The sequence below is a fragment of the Etheostoma cragini genome, chromosome 1, assembly GCF_013103735.1.
Source record: "Etheostoma cragini isolate CJK2018 chromosome 1, CSU_Ecrag_1.0, whole genome shotgun sequence".
NCBI lineage: Eukaryota > Metazoa > Chordata > Actinopteri > Perciformes > Percidae > Etheostoma > Etheostoma cragini.
Window position 1 is genome coordinate 10929918 of NC_048407.1, and position 23316 is coordinate 10953233.

Consider the following 23316-nt stretch of genomic DNA (forward strand, 5'->3'; position numbering starts at 1 on the left):
CTGTTTGTAGTGGAAAGTGTAATATTCTTTTTCTCATTATGGGAAAAGGGAATGAGTTCAGCAAATACAATTCTGCTTTACTGATCGTGCTGGGTTATTTATTATACAACAGTATTGCAGATTTTAATATGGAAAATAAGCCTCACAGTCAAATATTTTAGAGGTATTATGCAGATAGTTACGGGATAAATTGTCTTACACTTTGGTGGAAGGTATTTTTGCATTTAAGATGTAAAGTATAGAATAGGTTCTAAATGTTGCTGATGTGGCTGTTGGGAATTGAAGTATTTCTCAAGGTGTTTCCTATGTGATGCTGATTATTGGTATTTTTTAATGTTTTCACTGTCTTAAGGACTGTGCCGTACAAATATGAGTGTTATATTTCCACAAGGCTATAACATAATTTACCTTTCACTCCACTTTGTAGATGAGTCTGAGAAACCATGAAGTGTTTTACCTCTTTAAGAGCGACTGTGCCAAGAACTTGAAAAGCTATTGGCTGCCAAGCAGAATCAAGTCAAGCTGTTATCAGGCAGAAGAAGTATTCAGTAAGCTGAGCAGTTCTGCTGCGGTGTGAAGCAGGGAGACCTCAGCTACATTGTACTTTGTATTTAAGAAAAGGAGTTTTTTACCATTTTATCCCCCTACACTGCTTACCTCAGATAAGGCTTTTAAAATTGGCGAGGCTGCAGGTAATACTCAGAGGTCTCTAGGCAGATGGGATGCAGCGCTCTTTGTTTATGGAACTCACTTTGTTTCAAGCTCTTGAATATGAAGAAGGGCTGCACAGCATCACATAATGAAAGTAATGCTTGCATTGCATTGTGATGATATATACAGTAAAACGTTGCTGGCAAAGATAGAAAGATTTGAACATATTGCTTGGTTTCATATGTGAATACAAGGTGACTATTTCATAGTTTAGTATCATTTAAACATAGAGGATTGAGGGAGAAAGACATTAATAGATTGCATGTGTCAATGGGAGGGGTACTCAGTAAACGTGTTTTCAGTGTGTCCAGTAATGAAGAGAAAAGTCGTATCAGTCAGAAAATTCACATGTAGCACATATAAAGAAAAGAGCCTGTAAGTAGTAGTTTTATTTCTGACCAATCCATTTGAAATGGCTATTAAGGTGGTAAGTTTCTGAAGATTCAAATTATTTGCACTAAACAAATAGAAAATCATCTGTTTACAGGGTAAACAAATACCTAGTGCACATTATCATCTACAGTTAGAGTTTACTATTTTTCATGCTGTTCATGAACTGTCTGAAGACCGTAACTTGATCGATTTCCTCCTCGTTAAAGTATTGCACTTTGCCCATAAGCATTTCCTCTGGTTTCTGCTGAGTTGACGAGTTTAGAAAGGCATTTCTCATATTCAGCAGCAGCGCAGATGACAGCTTCTGTCGGATGGTGGCTGCTCATGCAATTTCTTCCAGTCAAAACAACAAATCAGCAAACATAAGTAACCACTTGTATGAGACAGTTAACAAAAGGATGAACAGTAAGAATATACGTTTCATTTTTATTCTTTTTCATTTGATTTAATTCGGTTATGCTAACAGGATGGTGTTGAACAGTTAAGATGACTGTTTGTTCATCTTTGAAGGCAAGTGTTCACGTCTTTGTGATGTTAATTAATGACCCGTCAGCTTGTCTGCTCACTTTAGTCATCATCAGAGGCAGTATGTCGAGTGCCATTGTTATGAGATCACTCAAAACAGGTAGAAAAATGACAAAAAGACAAACAAGGAGGAAAATATAAGCACTCCAGGAAATCCAAAATCTTTATACCTTTACACTTAAACTTTTAAACCTGGGCTTCAACGGCCCTTTGCTGCATGCCATCCCTTCTCTCTAACCCCTTTTCCGTATATGTACTTTCTAAAAGAAAATGCATACAAAATATATACAAAAATACAAAAAAATGTTCACAAAAAGAAACTGCATTCTAATCTTTGATGGGTTTGGCTAACAGGGAGGTGTAAGCATGGCAGATATATTGGGATGACAGCCGGCGAGACAGCCATATGGTTGCCACTCGCAAGTGGATAGACTGCTGCTGGCACCACCTGGCACACACACACACACACACCGGCCCAGAAATTGACACATAAGGTCACAAACGCCTCCTCATCACCTCAGACAAAGAAAGAGAGTACAGTGGGTGTGGTGCCTTTTTCAGTTACTGCTACCATTGCTACTACTACGAACAATGGGGCAAAACAGCATCACCGACCTGTAAGAGAACATTTCCCAGGTTCCCATGGCGTGTACAAAGGGAAACGCTGGTATGCATAGATGCCTATTCTTAAGTCATCTGTATAGAGTAATATACATTGCACATGTTTTAATGTAATTTAAAGTGAGGGGATTACCAAAATATTATGCACAATGCACATATTCATGAAAAAGGATATTATTTTGCTACAGTTTATAATCAATGTTAGATTAAATTGTCACTGTGAAGTCATTATAAACTGCTCTGCTGTAGAGGCCAGCGGTGATCCAGCGACCACACTGCAGAACATGCTGCGGGTGCATTCAATATGAAAACACATACAGTATGCCATTAACATGTGATAAACCACAGCAGCAGGATATCAATTCAACCTTAATAAGCATGACTCAGCTCGTTCTTTCTCTACACTGATGTGTAGCTGCAACAACAAATGAATTATTTATAGAAGAAACTAACAATGACAGCAGGATAGAAAAGACCCATTTTCTAAGCTTAAACTTGTAATATTAAATCCACATTAGTTGTTAATTCCCTACACAGTTACAGTTATAGTATGTGATTCATGCATTCACATCATTGCATATTATAGCCAGAGGAGTCGTATTTAAAAAAACACTTCAATCTCCCAAAATGCAGCTTGTTAGAAAAAGGATGTACTGTAGTAATACTGTAACCCCAGAACAACAGTGGTATTGAGGATGTATTGGGAGTCACAGATCAATAATAGTTGAAAATCACAGTGTGGTGCCTCTGGTGTTTTGGAGTCGCTGGTACATGCACATCTGTGCGTCACTAGGAGAGCTCATCTGAGGAAATCCTAGTCCACAGAGGAAATGAGCTGCAGAAAGACAATAAGGCCTAATATACATCTGTGTCTCTTTCCTGCCAGTCAGCCAGATAAAAATTAGCAACACTATTTCCATTAATATTTTTAATTAAACGTTTGTATTCTTGATTGTGGTAGAGATAGCTATCTTTTATTCATATCATGTTCCATTGTAATTTCTGATTTCCCAATAGTGCCTCATGGACCCTCTGAACTCTGTGGTACTCAACAGACATTATGTGTTTGCAAGTAATTAGTTCCACCTTAATGAGTCCTTTAGATCCATAGTAATAAAGTTCTGAGGCCATGTTCAGACCTCACCGTCACTTGAATAGAAAAAGCTAATGTGTCATCCAATCTGGGCATTAGCTTGGCTTGTCATTTTTTACATTTCCCTTACAGCTTACTTTCCTGAAATTTACGTCTTTACATGCCTACATGTAGGTGCAAACCTGAGTTTCCATGTGCGGAGTGAGTTTATTGTGTTCCAATGACAGGAGGGCGATGTCAAAGAGCTTTCCCTTGAGTTAGTTATGTATATGAATCATTCTCTCTTGCTTAGTCACACTCCCCTCTTTTCCATCTTTTCTTTTCATTTCCTTTTCCTTTTTATTGATGTCCCATATCACTGTTGTCAAAGTCTACTACTTTTGACATATGTTCCATATCTTGTTAGCAAAGCCTTCAGACTCTTTGGCAAACTTGAAACATTTTTCTTACAACCTCAGGGCTCTTTAACATGTACTTCCTGTTTGCTGCTTTTTTGTGGGTTGACTACATTAATAATTGGGATATTCAAAATACATTTATTGATTTACTTTATTTTTGTGAATAGCTTATATAAACTGTATATATCATTGTATGAGATTATATTGATACAAATATGCTTGCTATCTAACTTGTAAGCTGGGTGTCAGTAGCAAGCTAATATTGTTCACTGTGTGCAAACACTAGCTGACAACTAGAAAATATGGTGATGCTTACTAGAGAAGGTGATGTTATGAAGAAACTGGCCCAGAGAGGAATGTTTTAGATAAACTCACCCAACACCATGAAAACTAACTGACTTAATGAGTTTCAAATGCTTTCTGGGGTAAGCCTTTTTGGATTATAAGTCTCTTTAATGCTAACCAACGTAAGGTCCCAAAGACCAGAAATGTTGTGCTGTACAACTTTATGTTAAATTATATGTAATGGTGTCTAAATCACGTGATTTCCCCATGTCTCCAGAGCAATGGGATGAGATGATTTGATTGGTTGTTAATTAATTAGTCCCCAGGTCCCAGCTGTATTTACAGAAACACTCTAAATCATCATTAAATCATTTAAATGAACCTGACTATTTTAAATGCTCTAAGGAAGGCTTTGTGCATAAACATGTCGATTTATTGTTATGTGAGCGTAATTAAACAAGTGAAATTACAGTATTTTTATCCTATTTAACTTAGAAACTAGAGATATGATACCTTTTTCCACATTTTATGCAACAAAACTAAATGTAACCTTCATCTACATACAAGCCTTACTGAGGTTTTATGATTGTATTTCGCCATTTTGCCTTATGCTAAAATAAAATAAAATGTTTAGTTTTCAGTTTGAAGAGGGCAAGGGGACAATTTGAAATTGACGGTAATGATTTCATTCTGTCTTTGAGGGTTAAGCTGCTGAAATGCTGCTATTAACGTGTTATTATAGTTATATTTTATTCTATTATAGTGTAGTTTTTTTAGCCCTTGATAATGCATGAGTAAGTCTACAGGGTTCAGTGAGGACAGTTTATGTCAACATGCACACGCACACGCACACACACACACACACGCAGGATTTCAGAGTGGCCTGACCTGACGCTCTTAAACAAATCTCTGAGGAAATAAAAAAAGAGGTCAGTGGATTGAAGTGACATCAAACATTTTTGCCAACATGACTGACATTTAGAGGTTCCTGTCATGTGTTGTTATGAGCCACTGCCCCTCTGTGGACTCTGAGAGTTATTGCAATAACAATGATGTGCCTCAACTGTCCCTGTACAATAACCGGGTGTGTTTTGTTCAGGATTGATCAAGTCATCTCACTGATGGGATTTCACTGTTATTATATTATATTAGTTTTTCATGTTAACATCAATAAAAGAAATACAGTTTATTAGGAAAACTAAAAAAAAAATTTCAGTTTTTCTACTATTGTTTTGTGTGATTGTATGCTCTTTTGTAGGACATTTACATACAGTAGATACAGTATACTGGGTGTCTTTTTCTGCATTAATATGTGCAAGATACAAAAGCATGCATACATCTATTCTATTTTACTCAATTTGATTCCCATGACATTATTTTATAACCTTGTACTTATGGCATGTGGCTCACAGTACATCCATCTTCGACCGCTTATCCGGTATCGGGTCGCGGGGGCAGCAGCTCCAGCAGGGGACCCCAAACTTCCCTTTCCCGAGCCACATCAACCAGCTCCGACTGGGGGATCCCGAGGCGTTCCCAGGCCAGGTTGGAGATATAATCTCGCCACCTAGTCCTGGGTCTTCCCCGAGGCCTCCTCCCAGCTGGACGTGCCTGGAACACCTCCCTAGGGAGGCGCCCAGGAGGCATCCTTACCAGATGCCCGAACCACCTCAACTGGCTCCTTTCGACGCGAAGGAGCAGCGGCTCTACTCCGAGCTCCTCTCGGATGACTGAGCTTCTCACCCTATCTCTAAGGGAGACACCAGCCACCCTCCTGAGGAAACCCATTTCGGCCGCTTGTACCCTGGATCTCGTTCTTTCGGTCATGGCTCACAGTACAATATATAATAATACTGAATATGCTCATGTTTCATTCCTTTCACCTACATGCTCAAACTAGAAAATGTTTAAACAAAAGTAGACATAATATAAAATTCTTCTGTTGTTTCAGGTTGGCCGCCTGGACTCTCATTACCCAAAAGTGTGTGGCCACCAAGGCAATGTACTGGACATCAAGTGGAATCCCTTCTTTGAAAACATCATAGCATCCTGCTCTGAGGACACCTCGGTAAGTGACCCACTTTCCTTTTAATATCTCCTTTTTACCACATAGGTAGGCTGATTTTAGAGGGTAATGGTATTACATGACTGTAAAGATGTGAAAAACGTACTGTATCTGTGACATCATGAGGTTGTGAGATTCTGAGGACGGTTGACAGCCTCTGGCCCAGAAGGCAAAGAGGTCCTCAAACCATCGTGGCCAGGGGATCTCTGATTCAGAGAGTTTGTACCGGTCACAAGCTTGTGATTGGATTCTGGCTGGCAGCTGTTCTGGTGGTGGTGGTTGTTGTGCCCCGAAAATGGCACATGACGTAAAATGCCTTTGAGCAAGGTACAAATCCACTAGCTGTTAAGTAACTGACTACATAAATGACCTTAGACAAAATATCCAATCTAAATCAGAATTTCCATCAATCTCAGATGTTACATGACATATACTAAAAACCGGCAGGCCTTTTGTCCCAGAACATGCACTTGTTACATTAATCTACTGAGCATAGTAAAGCCATGGTACACAGAACTGAGTCCTATACAGTACTTTCACTTGTTGGAGGATAATCTCTTCTTGTCCAACACAGAGCGTCCAGATATAGCTGTAATCCCATCTAATCCTAATGCAATGGGCTACAGTGATACTACCATGTGCTATTTTCGATCAGAGGGATCTAGTTGTGTCAAACTGATGGTAGATCCCTGAAGTGGCCTCTGACAGTACTTATTTGACCTGTTAATAAAAAACATCTTTGAATGTGTGTATGCGTGCTATGATGGCGCACTGTGTGTTTCTTTATATTTACTGGCTGTGTGTATATGGACGTTGCAGGTGCGAGTATGGGAGATCCCAGAGGGCGGTTTGAGGCGCAACATGACTGAGGCGGTGCTGGAGCTGTACGGCCACAGCAGACGGGTGGGTGTGATCGAGTGGCACCCCACCAGCAGCGCCATCCTCTTCAGCGCTGGCTACGACTACAAGGTGACACATGAGTGACTCCACACACAACAAGCTTAAAATCAACACACAATCCATTGACCACCAGCACAATGATTAAAAAAATTATAAAAACAGGTTAAAGGAAACATACACTTTTAGATACTGAAATACTTTTAGATATTAACAATTTGTGTTATTTAGCTTGACATTTTATAATGTTGAAACTATTTTCCTCCCACACAATTGTGTTGGACCAATCACTTAGGTGAACCTCAGAAAATGTATCAAATGATTTTAGTTGATACATTTTTGTAAGGCATTTATCAAGCAAAACTTCTGGTTCTAGTTGCTGGTTCTAGCTTCTTAAATGTAGGAAATTGATTCCTTTCATTCTATATCAATGTTAATGAAATATTTCTGGGTGTTGGTCGGAAACGACATAAACTACATGTATAAAAATGACACATTGGGCGCGGACAAATTGTGGTTGGCGTTTTTGATATTTTCTGTCATTATATAGACTTAACAAATAATATATTTACCAAAATACACACACAACACAACAGACAGATTTTTCGATGATGGAAAATAATCATTCCTTGCAGCCCTGTGTTTTGACTTTCCCTCAACAGGCCTGTATAACCAAAGTAGTGATTTCCAAACAACAGAGCTGGGACATTAAGGCTCTGTTGCAACCAGAAGATATTCTTCTTATTTCACTTTGCATATCAGCAGAGACTACTCTCTGATGTGTTAGTAGTAGCATACAAAAACCAATTCAAAATCCATCCAAGCACCACAGCCATCTAACAGCGCTGCCCTGCTGTGTCAGGTCCTGATCTGGAACTTGGAGATTGGAGAACCGGTAAAAATGATCGACTGCCACACTGACGTCATTCTCAGCATGTCCTTCAACACAGACGGCAGCCTGCTGGCCACCAGCTGCAAAGACAAGAAGCTGCGTGTCATTGAGCCGCGCTCCGGGGCAGTCCTTCAGGTCAGCGGGAGGGGGCTGGGATTTTTATGGGACACTGCACATTGAGGAAAAAATTTTTAAAATATCCCTAACTACGTATGATGCTACTGAGGAAACTATTTGTCCCTATACAGTATATTGTATATCAAATGGACCTCTAATGACCCTCTTATTTACCACATGATTTTAAAAGTATAGTGTTCAAATATTATTTGAAAAGTTCACTATAAATGTATGTGTACTTTTGCTCTGGAGCTGTTTTTCATTGTTTGGGCCCTTTACTACAATTAAGGAAAATCTTAATGCTACACATATTTTAAGCAATAGTTTACTTCCACCTTAGTTGCAAAAGCTTAGGGGAGGCGATGTCCTATTTCAACATGACACTGCCCCCACACACAAAGTGAGGTCCATAAAGAAATCCTTTTTTTACAGTTTTGTTTGGACAGACATTTCCAGCCTGCACAAACGACCGTATCACACCTTTGGAACTGGATCTCTGACAGCAAACCAAGCCTTATCCAACATCAGTACCCAACCTCACAATAACACTTTATCTGAATGTTAGAAAATCCTCCAGCAGCAAAAGCAGCAGGTTAATTCTAATAGTTTTAGAATGAGATACAATCACATATTGTCTCATGTTCAGGTGTCCACCAACAGGTGTCCACAACATGTTGGCCTTGGCATCTATTTGGTTCTTCAGCAGGTTTGAACCACTAAAGTCACTGGAGAAATTGAAGCTCCATGAACACACACTCACACACACACTCATGACACACACTCAAACATAAACCGAGTCCAATTTTTTTTTTACAATTATTTTTTATAGTTTTAAGTTTTGATCAAATTATCTTTTTGTTTACTATCTGTATTTTACTTTATAATTTTATAATACTGTAGCTAGTCCACACCACTTTTCAACCACTTAATATTGAACCTCGTCTGATTACCATGACATGGTTTCTGATTAGACCCATGTGCTGCACTCCTGCTGCACCAAGTGGAGGTGATCAAGATTCGACAGCAGGGGGAGTAGAATATACAGGAAAAAAAAGGGACAAATCATAAAAACGTTCTGTACCTTAAATGCAGATTTACCTTCCAACAGAGACGTTTTGTATTTCTTTCAAAAAGTAAATAATAAATGCTGGAATGCAAAGCTTGTAAAATAAAGCTAATAACTGTAAAAGCTGTTCCCTGCTGTAAATCATCATACATATTTACTCGTATCCTTTCTCTGGATTGTCACAACAATACAATAGTCAGGAAGATAAATACTGTTAATATGTAAGAGAATGAACTTTCCTAGCAGATGCATGTAACAGTAAAGCTCTATCTTTGTGTGCTACTCCATCAGCAAGCCAGCTGTAAGAACCACCGTGTAAACCGAGTGGTGTTCCTGGGCAACATGAAGCGGCTGCTCACCACAGGGTTTTCACGCTGGAACACCCGGCAGATCGCTCTCTGGGATCAGGTCAGACAACACCTCCATATGGCTTATGCCAGAGTGTGATGCCAGAATGGGTGGAGCGAGTGGGTATGTTTAACTCTGTGTGTGTGTGTGTGTGTGTGTGTGTGTGTGTGTCTGTGTGTGTGTGTGTGTGTGTGTGTGTGTGTGTGTGTGTGCGTGCATGTGCGTGCGCGTGTGCGTCTTGCTCTTCCCAGGAGGATTTGTCCATGCCAATTATTGAGGAGGACATAGACGGCCTCTCAGGACTGTTGTTTCCCTTCTATGATGCTGACACACACATGTTGTACCTGGCAGGCAAGGTGAGCGCTGACACTCTTAACAAGGAAATAATTTTTCATGAATGTTATATTTACTGCTGGAACACTGGAACACTGTTGGTGTATGCTTCTTGGTGCAGGTTGGCACAGTTTGTTTTTGTTGCCGTTTGTAGTCCCCGGGCTGTCTACAGAGACCACGTTTTTTACAGTGTGTTTCTGGGGACAGGCAGCTCACGGATGGTGAGGAGATGTTGTATGTTGTGCTGTACGTGACAACAAATGAAATGTTGTTGCCTAAAACATGCGTGACACCGCTTAGAGCCCCTTTAAGAAGCTGAATGTTAAAACAAAGTGATGTTGTTGAAACCTTTTTGAGCTACTTCTTGAACTGTAGAGTAATAGCTACATTTTGCCGCCCTGACAGGGGGACGGTAACATCCGCTACTTTGAGATTACCACTGAGAAGCCGTTCTTACAATACCTAATGGAGTTCAGGTCCCCGACTCCACAGAAAGGACTCGGTAAGTCATTAATTGACCAGCAAAATATGAAAGACTGATCCTAACCACTTCATTAGCAGTATTTAGGAATGGGAGGGGGGGTTTACTCTTCTAAAAGTGGTGTTGCATGGCTGAAAGGATCAAATTCATTGAAGGGGAAAAGAAATGTCCCCTCAGTGTTGTGTAATGAGCTCCACTAACTTTGTGTCATTTTGCAGCAGGTTTGATATTTTTCTCATGTTGATGTGACTCTAATTAGCCATGAATTCTGGGAAGGGATTTCATGTTGTCAAAATGGTTTTGTCACCCCACGCGTTTTGTTCTTGTCTGCAGGTGTGATGCCAAAGCACGGGCTGGATGTGGGAGCTTGCGAGGTGTACCGCTTCTACAAGCTCGTCACCCTGAAGGGTTTGATCGAGCCTATCTCGATGATTGTGCCTAGAAGGGTGAGTGGGAATGAAACAATAGAATTAACTGATTCTTCTCTGTTCTCTTTGTTAATCCTTTCTGCAATATCACGTGTCACATCTATCCAGCACATAAAGGGTTAAAGAGCCATTAAATAGTTTTTTGTTTGACTTTTTCTTGAAGATGATTTTATTAAGGGCATTATTTTCATAGGACAGATGAAGACATGAAAGGGGAGAGAGGGGTGGATAACATGCAGCAAAGGGACCCAGGTCGGAGTCAAACCTGCTTTGAGCAGTAAACCTCTATATATGTGCCTGCACTACCAACTGAGCTAACCAGGCATCTCTGTCGGACTTTAATCAACCTCTCTTGGCAACACTTGGACATACAGTATCCCAGCATGTTCTGAGCTGAATTACACAGTAAGCAGGATAACTAATCAGAGCTGAGAGCAAACAAGGACAGAGGTTATTAATCGAAACATAAAAGCATAATTTATCATTTATCCATTTGAGTCTTTCTGGTTTGTAGCAAACAAAGAGGCATTGGTGTGGATAAGGAATCTCTTCGAACCCATGCAGAGAGCTTACATTTTAAGCTTTGAAACGAAGATATCCTGTTTAAGACATCGTAATATGATGCTCTTTTTTTCAGATATCAAATTGAATGCCTTAATTGTAATTGTACTTTACAATACATCAAAATTAGGAGCGCTACTCCACTGGGTGCATACAAAAATACAATAGATTATCTTTACAGAACATGTAAAACCGAATAAAAACAGTAACAAAGCAATGATCATGTAAGTGCACGAGTATTGAAGTACACGAGGTAACAGTGAATTACTGGGTTTGTCTAACATTTATTTAAGGAAACTTTTATATTTGGGAAGAAGTTATTTTGATATCTGGTGGGGCTGGATTGAATAGACCTACAGTATATTGCCTGCCAGACGGTAACAGGGGGCCAGGATGAGTGTTGTCCTTGATGATGTTCTTGGGTCTCTCGAGAGTGCGGCTAAGTGCAATATCTGACCGGGAGGGCAGAGGTCAACCAATGATTTTTTTCTACCGTATACCAAATCTAATCCGTAACTTAAGAATGTACTGTATATGGTGTTTCCTGGTTTGCAGTCAGACACATACCAAGAGGACCTCTACCCCATGACAGCAGGAACCGAACCTGCGCTGTCCGCCAGTGAATGGCTGAGCGGCATTAACAAAGGTAAACACTTTAGACACACATGGAATGATGGTTGATGCTCCTTTGGTGGTTTATAAAAGCTTTTAACAGAAGCCATTTTGCCAACTGTAAACCAATGATAGCAAAGATCTAAATCAAATATTATCATACCATCCTGCATTTGCTGATGTGATGTGTTGGAAAACATTTCGTAAGCATGACAGATACCTAAAAACAAAGCTACTGTAAGGCATGGAGATGAAATACAGTCGCCTTCAATCGCTGTGTATTTATTTTGTCTTGTTTTTCTCACTCTTCACTGAACATATGGCTTGTACTCAAACCAACATGGTGCAAACACCCACAGATATTTCCTTTTACTCAAACTCTGATTTGCATATTGTGTGTTCTTTACATTACAACATTAGCCAGTTGAACATTAAATCCAGGAGGTGACCGTGTTTTAGGGAGTGGATTTTTTCTTTTTATCACCTCATCTCACCTATTCTTCATGGTGGGCCACAGTCTGCGATTTGTTGAGGGAAGATGGGGGATGCTATCCCCTTGTTAGCAAAGTACCAAAATGCATGTGCCTTGTTAACCTGCCCTAAGTTTTGTTTTGGATCAATAATGTTCTCTAAAATATATAGCTCCCCCATTGTTAAAAAATGACAAAGCCCCCCAGTAGGGCTGCACAATTATGGCCAAAATGATAATCATGATTATTTTGAGCAAAATTTTGATCGCGATTATTCTCACGATTATTTGTTGATTATAACCAAAACAAATTTTATTGTCACATAGGCTTTTTATAACTGCGAGAGGGAGTGTGATGGACGCTACTCACCGAGAGACGGCTGACTCAATATGAACGGGTCCAGCAAGGGTCGAACGGCGGAAACACACGTTGTGTGTATGAAACGTCTGTATCGTCACTGCGCTGCATTTTTATGTCCTATGATATTCTGGCCATGAGTCACATCTCTGGCCCAGGTCCAGGTCCAGCAGCTCCGTCTCCCACGCTGTTACTCTACCAACTGAAGTTAGTTGCATTCAATAACTACTTCTGTGTTCTTCGCCGTGGCGGCCACGATAGCAGGGTTACCCGCGGAAACACTGGTACAAATAACGGTCTATGGTACAAATACAGGTTTGCCCCTCATACTTAACAATATACAGCTGTGTTAATAAAAAATAAAAACTGTGGTCAAATGTCAGAAATGTGGACCGGTGCTGTGCGGCGGGGCGCGGAGAGTGAGACAAGAGAGAGATCCAACACAGGCACGGCTTTAGAGACGAAATGGGTCATGTAACGCAAAATTAAACCATATCCATATAAACAGCATTGCAGCGGAGGCGAGGACATTAGCACCGGTGCATCCTAGAGGAGCTAACAGCTAACAGCTAACAGACGCTACTAGCACCGACTAGCACTGGTTACTGCTGTTGTCTGAAAAACAATAGACAGGACAAAGTGTTGCGTTTACTGGTAAACTGGTAAACCTTGAGACCGATGTATAACCGACTGCTATCTGTTGAGTTTTCCTCCCGTTACTCTGTCCTCTGTGACTGTTAACATCTTGAAACTTAGCTGCGCGGTGCAGGGAACAACTGATTGGCTCATGATCAGACGGTAGTAGCGGTAGATGCAAAAAACCTCAGCGTTCTATGAAATGACGCTTTAAAAAATAATCACTCAATCACGCAAATTTGATCGTGGGAAGTCAAAATCGTGATCCCGATTAAAATTCGATTAATTGTGCAGCCCTACCGCCCAGTATCCTACATCATTACAAAGGCTATTAAAAGTTAGCTTTACCTTCTCCAATGTTACCGCTGTGAAAATAATTTATTGCTTACCAAACTTTAGAAACCCACAAAATTACAAAAACTACAGATTCTAGTATGCAGACCAGTTAGTATTTGATTGTACATATGGAAGGCCACACCGAGTTAAAGACCATCGAGGAGCAAAATAAACTGATCTGGTGATCTGTGGAGGGCTTCAGCTTCTTTGTTCTTTTGTGTTGGTTTGGTCACTTTTTGCAAACAGACCCAGTCTTGATGTCCCTGAAGGAGGGTTACCAACGGCCAAACCAGTTAGTGTTCAAAGCCCCAGTGAAGGAAAAGAAGAGTGTATTAGTGAATGGGATCGATCTGCTGGAGAACGTACCGCCCCGGACAGAGAACGAGGTGTGTGAAGAAGTAATGCTTTAAATCAGGCAGCTGTCATTTCTCTACTCTGCTGTTGATCTATTGTAAAAGTAGTTTACACTACATTTATTTGCCTCAACCTCTGTAGTTTTTTCCCATCACTCTACTTTCTCAAATCTTTTCTCTATTAACATCAGATTTTCATACTTTTAAGTTAAAGTGTATTTGTCACACTTCTTGTCCCCGTTTTTGTTTTTCTGTACGTAGCTGCTGCGGATGTTCTTCCGGCAGCAGGAGGAATTGCGGCGGCTGAAGGAGGAGCTGACCACCAAGGACGTGCGAATACGCCAGCTGGAGCTGGAGCTCAACAACCTGAAGAACGTTAGCCCCAACAATGTCTGACCTCTCAGCCTGCTGGACTGGCAAAGCTGCTTCCTTTGCCCCCAATTCTGACCTCCAACAAGCTTCTGAGCCCTCCTACGCCTCTTTTTTGATATTATCATAACTTCACCCCAGCTGCTCTGCATAGTCCACACAACAATATGATAGGTGTTGGATGATCTCTTTACTGGCCCAATTACGGGAATATTATAAGAATTACAAATATGATAAGTAATAAAGACAAGGCAGTGTTCATGGATTTCCACCTTAAAACTTAAGGTTTGAGATCCAATCCATTTAGGTATTATCTGTTTTTACAACGTATTTTTATCTAGCACACCTTAAGTGTTACGATGAGTTAATGCATATTTCCTGCCAGACCTCCTGAGTGTTTGTCTCACTGTGCCTACCCAATCATTCACCTCGCAATACCTTGATCAACACGCAAAGAAAAAACAACCTTACACTCATAACTCATACAACCCCCTATAAAGACCAAACCACCATGTTCTGCTAAGGCAAAACTGGAGGATAAAAAGACACTGGCTCCTATGTTCGTTCCCCAAAGCCTTACACCCTGCTGCAGACACAGTTTCTGCAACATCATCTCAAAATGGCTGACATGTGAAGTACTACTGCACTTGACAGATGAGACGAGCAGACACGGATCATGGTATTCACACAGCTGCTAATCCCATAGCTTCTTTACTCACCTTCAGATGTTGCTGGCTATAGATTGACTTAACAACACTGACATATAACTACCCAAAATGCAGTCTTTCTTTCCAAGGATAGTGGGTAGTTCCCTCACTTTAAGTGTTTTATTCTTTATTTAAATAGTGGGAATGCAGCAGGGGAGACATGGATCCAGAGGGTGACTTGCATTACTCGAATATGGTTTCAAGGGAAGTTTGGCTGGCTGTCATTGGATTTTAGGGCTAATTTTAAGGATGTTGAGGGGGGGGGGGGGGGTTAACGTACATGTGCTTCTATTTATTTGTCACAACATGTTTAGCTAATGACATGTATATGTTTTAATCCCATTGTTTTTGTATGATGTGGCTGCGCAATTAATGATTGTGATGCGTGATAGATTATGCTGAATGTTTCCGATTGAAAAGGTGCAAGATTTGTGTGAAACTGTACCTCATATGGTATGAAGTTGACTTTGACTCCCTCAATTTAACTTCAGATAAGGTATGAAAGTATAATGGCCTTTTCATAACAGTACGGAAAACTGTAATAATAACCATCCTTTTACATTTAAACTAAGTATATCAACATTAGTGAGATGTGTTTACTTGTAAATGTGTAATTTTGCTCTGGAGACTCCAGGTAATCTGCCTCTCCTTCTCCATGTGTACCATCAACAGACTTAAGGTAAAGTGCAGTTTAAATATCTTGTCAACATTTAACAGTTATTATAAGGGGATTAACACATGATTGGCTCTATTATACAAGGAAGGTTCAAGCAGTTTCAAAAAAGGATTGTGCTATAAACTGCCTATCCAGGCCCAATCACATTCAGCCTGGTTTGAATACTGATTCTGCTCTTGATGAAAAAGGAGAAAAAAAATGAATCAGCTGCGTGCATAGCACGAATAAAATTTGTACCCAGAGTAAGTAAAAACTAAGTGAAGGTCACAAGTTGTCCCTGATCACATCATATTGGGGACATAAACCTCACAGCTTATGTTAAAACCATCAAAATATTTATATATAAATCCTTTAAAAATGTAGATCTTAAACAGCTACACATCAATGGCATATGTGGATGTTTCTTGCAGGAAAAATAAAAGGCTACAGTGAAAGTAGACAGTGGGGAAATGATCTACCAGAGAGCGAGTGGAGAGACAGGTGAAGTTGGGCTGGAGTTGTTATGTCAGGCCTTTTGGTGAAGGTGTACAGAGGACTAAACGCTACCAGTTAACTGGTCATTTGTAAAGGTAAGATAACAGTACGGAAAGGCGTTTATGCTCAATATGAACAACTCTCTTTATACAGTTGTTGGATGCCATTTTGGCTTAGAGAAGTGTTAACATGGCAGTTCCTCCATATTTTTTCGGTCTGCTGAAAAATGCATCGTAGATCAGTTTTCCATCATCCTCGATACCTGTTGACCTAAAACTTGAATCCTGTATACACTTTTCCATTTGACTTGACTGTGATGAACAAAGACCACAAACTTCAAAACATGTATAAAAGGGATTTATTGAAGTGAATGGGAGGGGAAAAATAAACAATTTGGCTGATGACAGTGGATTTAACAAATGGTGAAAAATCACTGAGGTAGGCCAATTTGACCAGTACGTATAATAGTGAAAAGAAAGTCCAAATACCTGACTGTTTTCCAGAGTTTACACTTTGAAACAATACATTTTCAATGCACATAAGTTGCGGTTTTAACCTCCATTTATATCTTTTTTTCTTTATTTAAGTATTTCTCTACACTACCACCACAAATTCAAACATTGCCACCTGTGTGTCACAGAAAAGAAAATGGAAAAAGCGATAATGAGTTCTGATGTTGAACATTTCTCTTTATGGAAAGATTATGCATACAAAGTTATGTTCAAATTCAAGAAATTTCACACTGCGTATTTTAGATAAAGCAGCATACATATTTAATATCTTATTACAATTCATAGTTTCAACTCAGCCGTCTGTTTAATGTCTGCCGTCATCAAAGAGAATACAAAAAAATAGATTTGGTCATTATTTACAAGAACACGTAATTTCCGAACTATCAAAGCTGAGGGTTTAAGGAGGAGGAGCAGCTTTGACAAGGGCAGACATTTTTTTCTATGATTTAAAAATATGCCCTGCGAGTGTCACACTGTGCATGTAGAGACAGAAGTTTCACACCAGGACAGCAGAGAGTATTGGCATACTGGTGACACTACAAATACATAACTTACATTAAAAAAAATACAATGCAAAAATAAGTTTAAGACGAGGAGAGGACAGCCATACATGAAATCCAGTAGTTGACTTTGAAATGTATTAGACATGCACTCTTTTTTTGTTTAATTTTGTTTTTTTTCTTTTGAAGGGGGGGTCTTAAAATATATAAGTCATCAGAAACTGGTCTTACACAAACGGTGAGAAAAGAAAAACATTTCTTAAAAAGGTTTATCTTTGCTAATATTTGATATTACAAAATTGGTGTCCACAGAGCAGTTAAAAGTGGACTGTAAAGACTGGAACACGGGAGCATCAAAGGGTACATAAAGTTAACTTATTTCTCCAGACAACCCCGTCTACCTGACTGGCCATTAACAAAAAACACTCCTACTGCAATATGAAATCGGGGGGGGGGGGGGGGGGGGGGGGGGGGGGGGGGAGATACATGGGGTTGTTGGGAAGTGACTGGGAGATACAAGCTTAAAACAGTTCACAACTTAGCTTCAAGAGGACTCTCAATCGTCTTCGTCCTCCTCCCCTTCTTCATCCAGTTCCCTTTTTCTCTTCTGACCTCGTTCTTCTTCTACAAAATAAGAGTTGCATTTAAAAAAAAAAAAAAAAAAAAAGACACAAACCCCAGAAACATATCAATGTTCCTGTTCTTTACGTTTTTCGCATCATCACGACAGCAATGCTGACTTAAACTGTATGCAATTTTCACATTACAAAAATCGCTTTGTGATGGACAATAAAGACTTTCCTAATCAGCTGAGTCCCAAATCTATACTATGTGCTAATTCTAAGTTTGGTTGTGTGTTCACGCTGGAAAAGTGACGACATTAAGTAATGTGTTGACGGACACTATCCGACACACAATGCAATGCACAAGGGAACTATGTCTAATGGGGAAACAGCTTCAGGAACGCATTTTTTTTGGGGGGGGGGGGGGGGGGGGGGGGGGGGGGGGGGGGGGGGGGGGACACTTTCTTTGTTAAGTTTAATTGGCGTGTCATTCTAAAGTATATGTTTGATTGCCTTGGCATGGAACATTTATTGCAGCCTGGTCCTACCAGACTCTGGTACATTTCAATTATACAGAGAGTCTGGCCACAACAAGTGTTTACTTCCTTAAAAGGCGGGAACTCTGACATTTAAAACCATTGGATCTTCTCAGAGCCACTCTAGAACTGCCGTAACTAATCTCTATGTCCTGCGCAACAAGAGGGGAGACCAGCAAGGCTTATATTTACTATTAGCATCGCTTATAGCTGGCTGAAAAAAACCTGACACTATATTGCGTCCCCAGACGTAGTACGGTTAAATGTGTCCTGTTGAGTTTTTGACCACTAGAAGCTTTATGGGGCAATGTTTAGTGGGTCCCTATTTTATTTGCCTTTTTTCTTAGTTAGTAAGAGAAAATCCTTCCTGACAAGAGATAAATGTACTCCGATACAAATTCCTGTCTTTTAATGTAGCACATCCATTTAGAACGGCAAACAGTCAGTTACACCGGAACTGCTTATTAGGTGTCTTATATCACTTTTTAAAAGACTCCCCGCAGCCAATCAGAATTGAGTATTAACAGACAATGGTGTAAAGATTAGTATATATTATTTACACTTAGTATGTTGTATGGAATTTGGAGACAGCTTCTAAATTCAAGGTCAGTTACCATTTTGCTCACCTTCATCATCCTCATCGTCAACCTCCTTGTCATTCAGATCTTCCTCCTCTTCCTCCTTTCAAAAAAATACAAGGTACAGTTAGTATAATTATATTGGACTGAACATTTTTTAATGCAGATTTCATTTATTCCCACCTCTCCACTTAGGTCCTCCTCTTCCTCCTCTTCATTCTCCTCTTCCTCCTCCTCTCCCTCCTCCTCTTCCTCGTCTCCTGGTGCTGCATCTTCGTCATCCTCCTCCTCATCTACATCTGGGTGAAACCAGTTGGCGGTTGATAATTATGAGCCGAATGTTCAAAACGGCAACATTAAGAGACGCTAGAGAAGAACCCATGAGGGTATGTGAAGCCTCACACTCACCGTCTTCGTCTTCCTCGTCGTCGTCCAAACCTTCCGCGTAAACCTCGGCGTCAGAGTCTGGTGCCTCTTTGTCGTCTTTGTCGTACCCGTCCAGGTACGTGAGCTGGGGTAGTAGCTTGAATACGTTGTCTCTGTATTCGTTCAGGTTTGTCACTTCACAGTTAAACAGATCTAGGCTTTTCAGGGTCCCCAATTCTTTCTGTCAAAAGGAAAATCAAATTTGGTGAATAATAGGCTTTATTAGTGATATAAGACACCCACCCCCCCCCCCCAGTATTTTAGGGTCTTACTTACCAATGGTTCTATTGTGCTGAGGTCTTTAATCTTGTTGCCACTGAGGTTGAGATGTGTGAGGTTGGGGCATTTCGCTGCCAAAACGTCCAACCCTCCTGAGATCCTGTTATCGCTGAGTTCAAGCTGTTGATCAATTGAACAATCAAAATATGCAAAACCCTCAAAGCCTCAAGTCACATACTTGTTCCGTGCAAAAACAAGACGCCTACCTTTTTGAGTTTATTTAGCTTCGGCAAGTGGGCAACTGTCGTCAGTCCAACATTGATTGTGCTTAGAAATTCCAGCTCCTCAAATTCATCTGTTAGACCCTCGATCTTTCCTTCGTTTGAGCGACAGTTGTCTAAAACAAGTTCTTTTACCTGTAGAACAAACAAATACATCTGGTCGGCATTTGTTGGATTTCAAACTACATAAAGGTCAAATAATAGTAAAGGTCAAATTCAGCGTGCAGGATACACTTTAAGTATGTGTTCACTTTCTGTCTGGATAGAAATTATGCTATTTTAAGGTTTAAAATCTTTTGATAATAATTGTTTTATTTGGGAAGGATGGATTTTATTTGATGAGGACAAGCGTGTCCGCATGTGTTAGGCCACGTAGTATTCAGCACACTAAAACTATTTGGTTTCAGCTTTTGGGAAGCTATTGCTCCCTATTATTAAAATACATAAAATTGCAAGTTAACACATAAGTAACGACAATCCAATAATGTATATAATAATATAGCATTCTGTTGCAGCATTTTTTATTACATTTTGCTGATATAGGTACATTTCCTCAATTACTGTAACTACTAAGTAAATTTTTTGGGACTTGAGTATTTTATTAACACAAATATAATTAACTAATTTGTATTTATTTTTATGGATTAAGCCACTCAGTAGTCAATAAAGTACTTCAAATTAGGACCACATCTATCAGCAACAACAACAAAGTGATGTACAATAAATATAACCCAATAATATACATTTTTGAAATACTTTTAGGACTTTTTTAAAGCTATTAGGTCTACTTATGTCACAAATGCTACTGTTGAACAGATAATACACTGTTCTCACATAAACATAGTCCTTGATAAATACACAGATTTCAGTAGTCTACTCTAGTAGCCTATATTTTGACTCGCGCATTGATATTTAAACTGATATGTGGTCACTGGTGTGCTGTTATCAGATATTATACCGCGGCCTTGAACGCGACTCAGCCAATCAGCGATTAGTACCGGAACTCTTAAAATAAAAAAATACGGTCCATCAATATTCCTTAGACACATTTCAATGCCGTAGTTATCGCGATGCATTGGCTCTACGTCCATTACGTAAATATCACATTTGAGCTTATTTTCTAGTAGAAACAGACATCGCGCGGCGGTTTGTTGGTGTTCATTCTTTGCTGGTAACCGAGTAAAAACGTAAAAAGAGATGTGAGTGAAAGGTTCAAAGCAAGTCGGAGGCAAACAGACCTACGAGTCGTGCACAGGGTCATTTGTGAGTAGGAGGGGCAGCTGAGGCAGATTAGATAGCTGCGAGGCAAACGTTTCATTGTTGCTTGTGCTAAACAGTTGCCGATTGGATTGAAGGCGTGTATAGACTTCTATTAATAAGAAGGTATGATGAATCGTTCGTCGTTTGTGTCGAATGAACGGGATATTGGGTGCATTTCGGATTGCCTTTGTTTCTCGGTAAAATGGCGGCCTGTCCTAGTTCTGGAAAACTAGAACAACAACGCGACTCGACGATTTGTTTTCATAATGGCTGCGTTTGGCGTCGAAAAGCACAAGCGCCTCGGTTTAAAGCGCAGAATCAACACCCAGCAGTAAAGATTCAGGCGGTATTGTGTTTCATATGTGCGTGGTGGCTTGTTAACGGTCACCGCTGACACGCCGCTTTCTCTCGGCCATCTGTGCGCACTGTGGCTCCAGTTGCAGGCTGCGTACGGGGCTGCAGGCTCACCAGTCTACGTTGCTTCAATGTTTGAATGCTCTTCCTGCAGAAATAAACGCGTTGGACTGGACAGTTCGGGTAGCGCTAGGTGTAGGATGCAGTTGCAAAACGAGAATTCGAGGCTATTTGAGCTTTACGCATCATTGAAAATGTCATGACTTTGAGTATCCGCCTCCTAACCGCGCCAAGTGCACGGCTTAAAAATGTGTAGGTGAAAGCATTCCCCAGTCAAAGCATGCAGGTAGCACATCACACAACAACTACATACCAATAACGGGGGAAAGGGGCGCGTTCGTGGATCAAAAGTTACAAATATGGCTTCTCGTACCGCTTGCCTTGTTTATACCGCTGGCATAAAAGCCGAGCTGCATTCTCAAACTGCACATCAAAGACGTGCACAAAAGTTGAAGCGGCGTACCTGCACCACCCGCCGACTGTAAACGTGTTCGCAAAGCAACAATGTGACCCGACGTCTCCATCATCTTTTATAACTTGTAGGAAACTTTGTATCCCCCACGCCAAGACATCACACGAACGAGTCTCCATTTGCTGAGAGGGAAAACATTACCACCGAGATGTGAGGCCAACTTACATCTGATGGAGTGCGGTTTCGCAACTCTAGATGAATTCTTTTCTTCATGTCCATTCTTGATCAGCGCACCCGCGACACGATACACACTTTTTAATAATTACTGCAAATGCAACTATACCACCTCTAGAACAGACTGCTGTTGTTCATTCAAACTTGATCCGCTCGGTGGGCGGGAGCACGTCTCGGGATTGTCGTCACCGCCGACCAATAGCAGGAGCCAAATAAAGAGGGAACGGATTTACAGACGCACAGGCCAATGGAGGCACCCTTTTAAAACTGGGTGGGGTTTTGTTGTCGAAGTTCGGTTGTTTTGTTAACTTAAGTTTACATGGCTAATGTGATGCTTTAATGTTTCCCACTGAATACCTGCCACGGGACAGGGGGGGGGGGGGGCACACGTCTGTCGGTGTATAAGTATTCATCCATAATCCAGGCCTTGTATTATAGAGCTCTTCGATTCAGTTTGATTTCAGTCTGACATAAAACAACATATCCATTATTATACATTTGTCACAATACCTAAAAAAAAAAGAACAGACGAAAACAGTCACTGATTAAATCCCACATTGGGGGAGGCAGAAAATGGTATGCAACACAAACCAGCTGTTCTGCTCAACTGAAGAATGACATGAATGAAAAAATAAATAAAATATAGATTCACCGTTTTTTTGTTGTAGTTTTTTCCTGGGAAAATACTGATAACTGTTGTTGCATTTAACACTATAGAATGGGACCACTATGTTTTAAAGTTATGCTTGAAAAAGTATTAGTTCATAGAACTGCAAAGAGTAGCACAAATAAGTAAATGAAAAGCAAAATGAAATAAGATAATAAAACTAGTTTTATGTTCAAAAAATGTGATTTGTTTCAGAATAATTTGTGGTAAAGTAATTATGCATTTTTTTAATGTGAATAATAAATCCATGTCATATCGCATTAAACACTCCTAAAGCTCAGTCAGTTAACTTTTTGTCATCAGATCATGTCAGACCTCCCCGAGTGGCTTTCCCATAATGCCTGAGTGTTTCTCCCTTCAGTATAATCAGCGAGGAAAGGATCAGCTGACAGGAGAGCTCGGTCTGAGGCTTTCATCCACAAGAGGGAAGCAGAGCTGCTGGTCTGCAGCCAGTGACCATCACACCAGTGTTAAATTCCCCTTTACACGTAAACTCTTGATACAAGGTTT

The 23316-nt window shown here is 40.3% G+C and overlaps 2 protein-coding genes across 6 annotated transcripts in view; one reads left to right on the forward strand and one right to left on the reverse strand.

Moving 5' to 3' along the window:
- The window catches only part of coro2ba (coronin, actin binding protein, 2Ba), a 43701-nt gene extending 26428 nt beyond the window's left edge, over window positions 1-17273 (forward strand). For both annotated transcript variants that reach the window (XM_034881135.1, XM_034881145.1), the window contains exons 3-12: window positions 5978-6094; window positions 6911-7060; window positions 7851-8015; window positions 9355-9471; window positions 9663-9767; window positions 10150-10246; window positions 10559-10671; window positions 11770-11860; window positions 13872-14011; window positions 14240-17273. In XM_034881135.1, coding sequence (XP_034737026.1) covers window positions 5978-6094; window positions 6911-7060; window positions 7851-8015; window positions 9355-9471; window positions 9663-9767; window positions 10150-10246; window positions 10559-10671; window positions 11770-11860; window positions 13872-14011; window positions 14240-14374 — 1230 coding nt within the window. In that variant the 3' untranslated portion in view covers window positions 14375-17273. The remainder of the gene's footprint in view (window positions 1-5977; window positions 6095-6910; window positions 7061-7850; window positions 8016-9354; window positions 9472-9662; window positions 9768-10149; window positions 10247-10558; window positions 10672-11769; window positions 11861-13871; window positions 14012-14239) is intronic.
- Window positions 16554-22346, reverse strand: anp32a (acidic (leucine-rich) nuclear phosphoprotein 32 family, member A). Of its 4 annotated transcripts, none has more exons than XM_034881483.1 (7): window positions 22131-22346; window positions 19805-19954; window positions 19596-19718; window positions 19302-19500; window positions 19077-19186; window positions 18942-18996; window positions 16554-17840 (listed from the first exon to the last, which is right to left on the reverse strand). In XM_034881483.1, the coding sequence occupies exons 1-7, from the start codon at window positions 22182-22184 to the stop codon at window positions 17773-17775; spliced, it is 759 nt and encodes a 252-aa protein (XP_034737374.1). In that variant the 5' UTR covers window positions 22185-22346; the 3' UTR covers window positions 16554-17772. The 4 variants fall into 4 exon arrangements, with proteins under 4 accessions (XP_034737374.1, XP_034737379.1, XP_034737364.1 ...); XM_034881488.1 differs by having other exon boundaries at window positions 16554-17007; window positions 18930-18996; XM_034881473.1 differs by having other exon boundaries at window positions 16554-17837; window positions 19077-19192.
- Window positions 22347-23316: the final 970 nt, after the last annotated feature.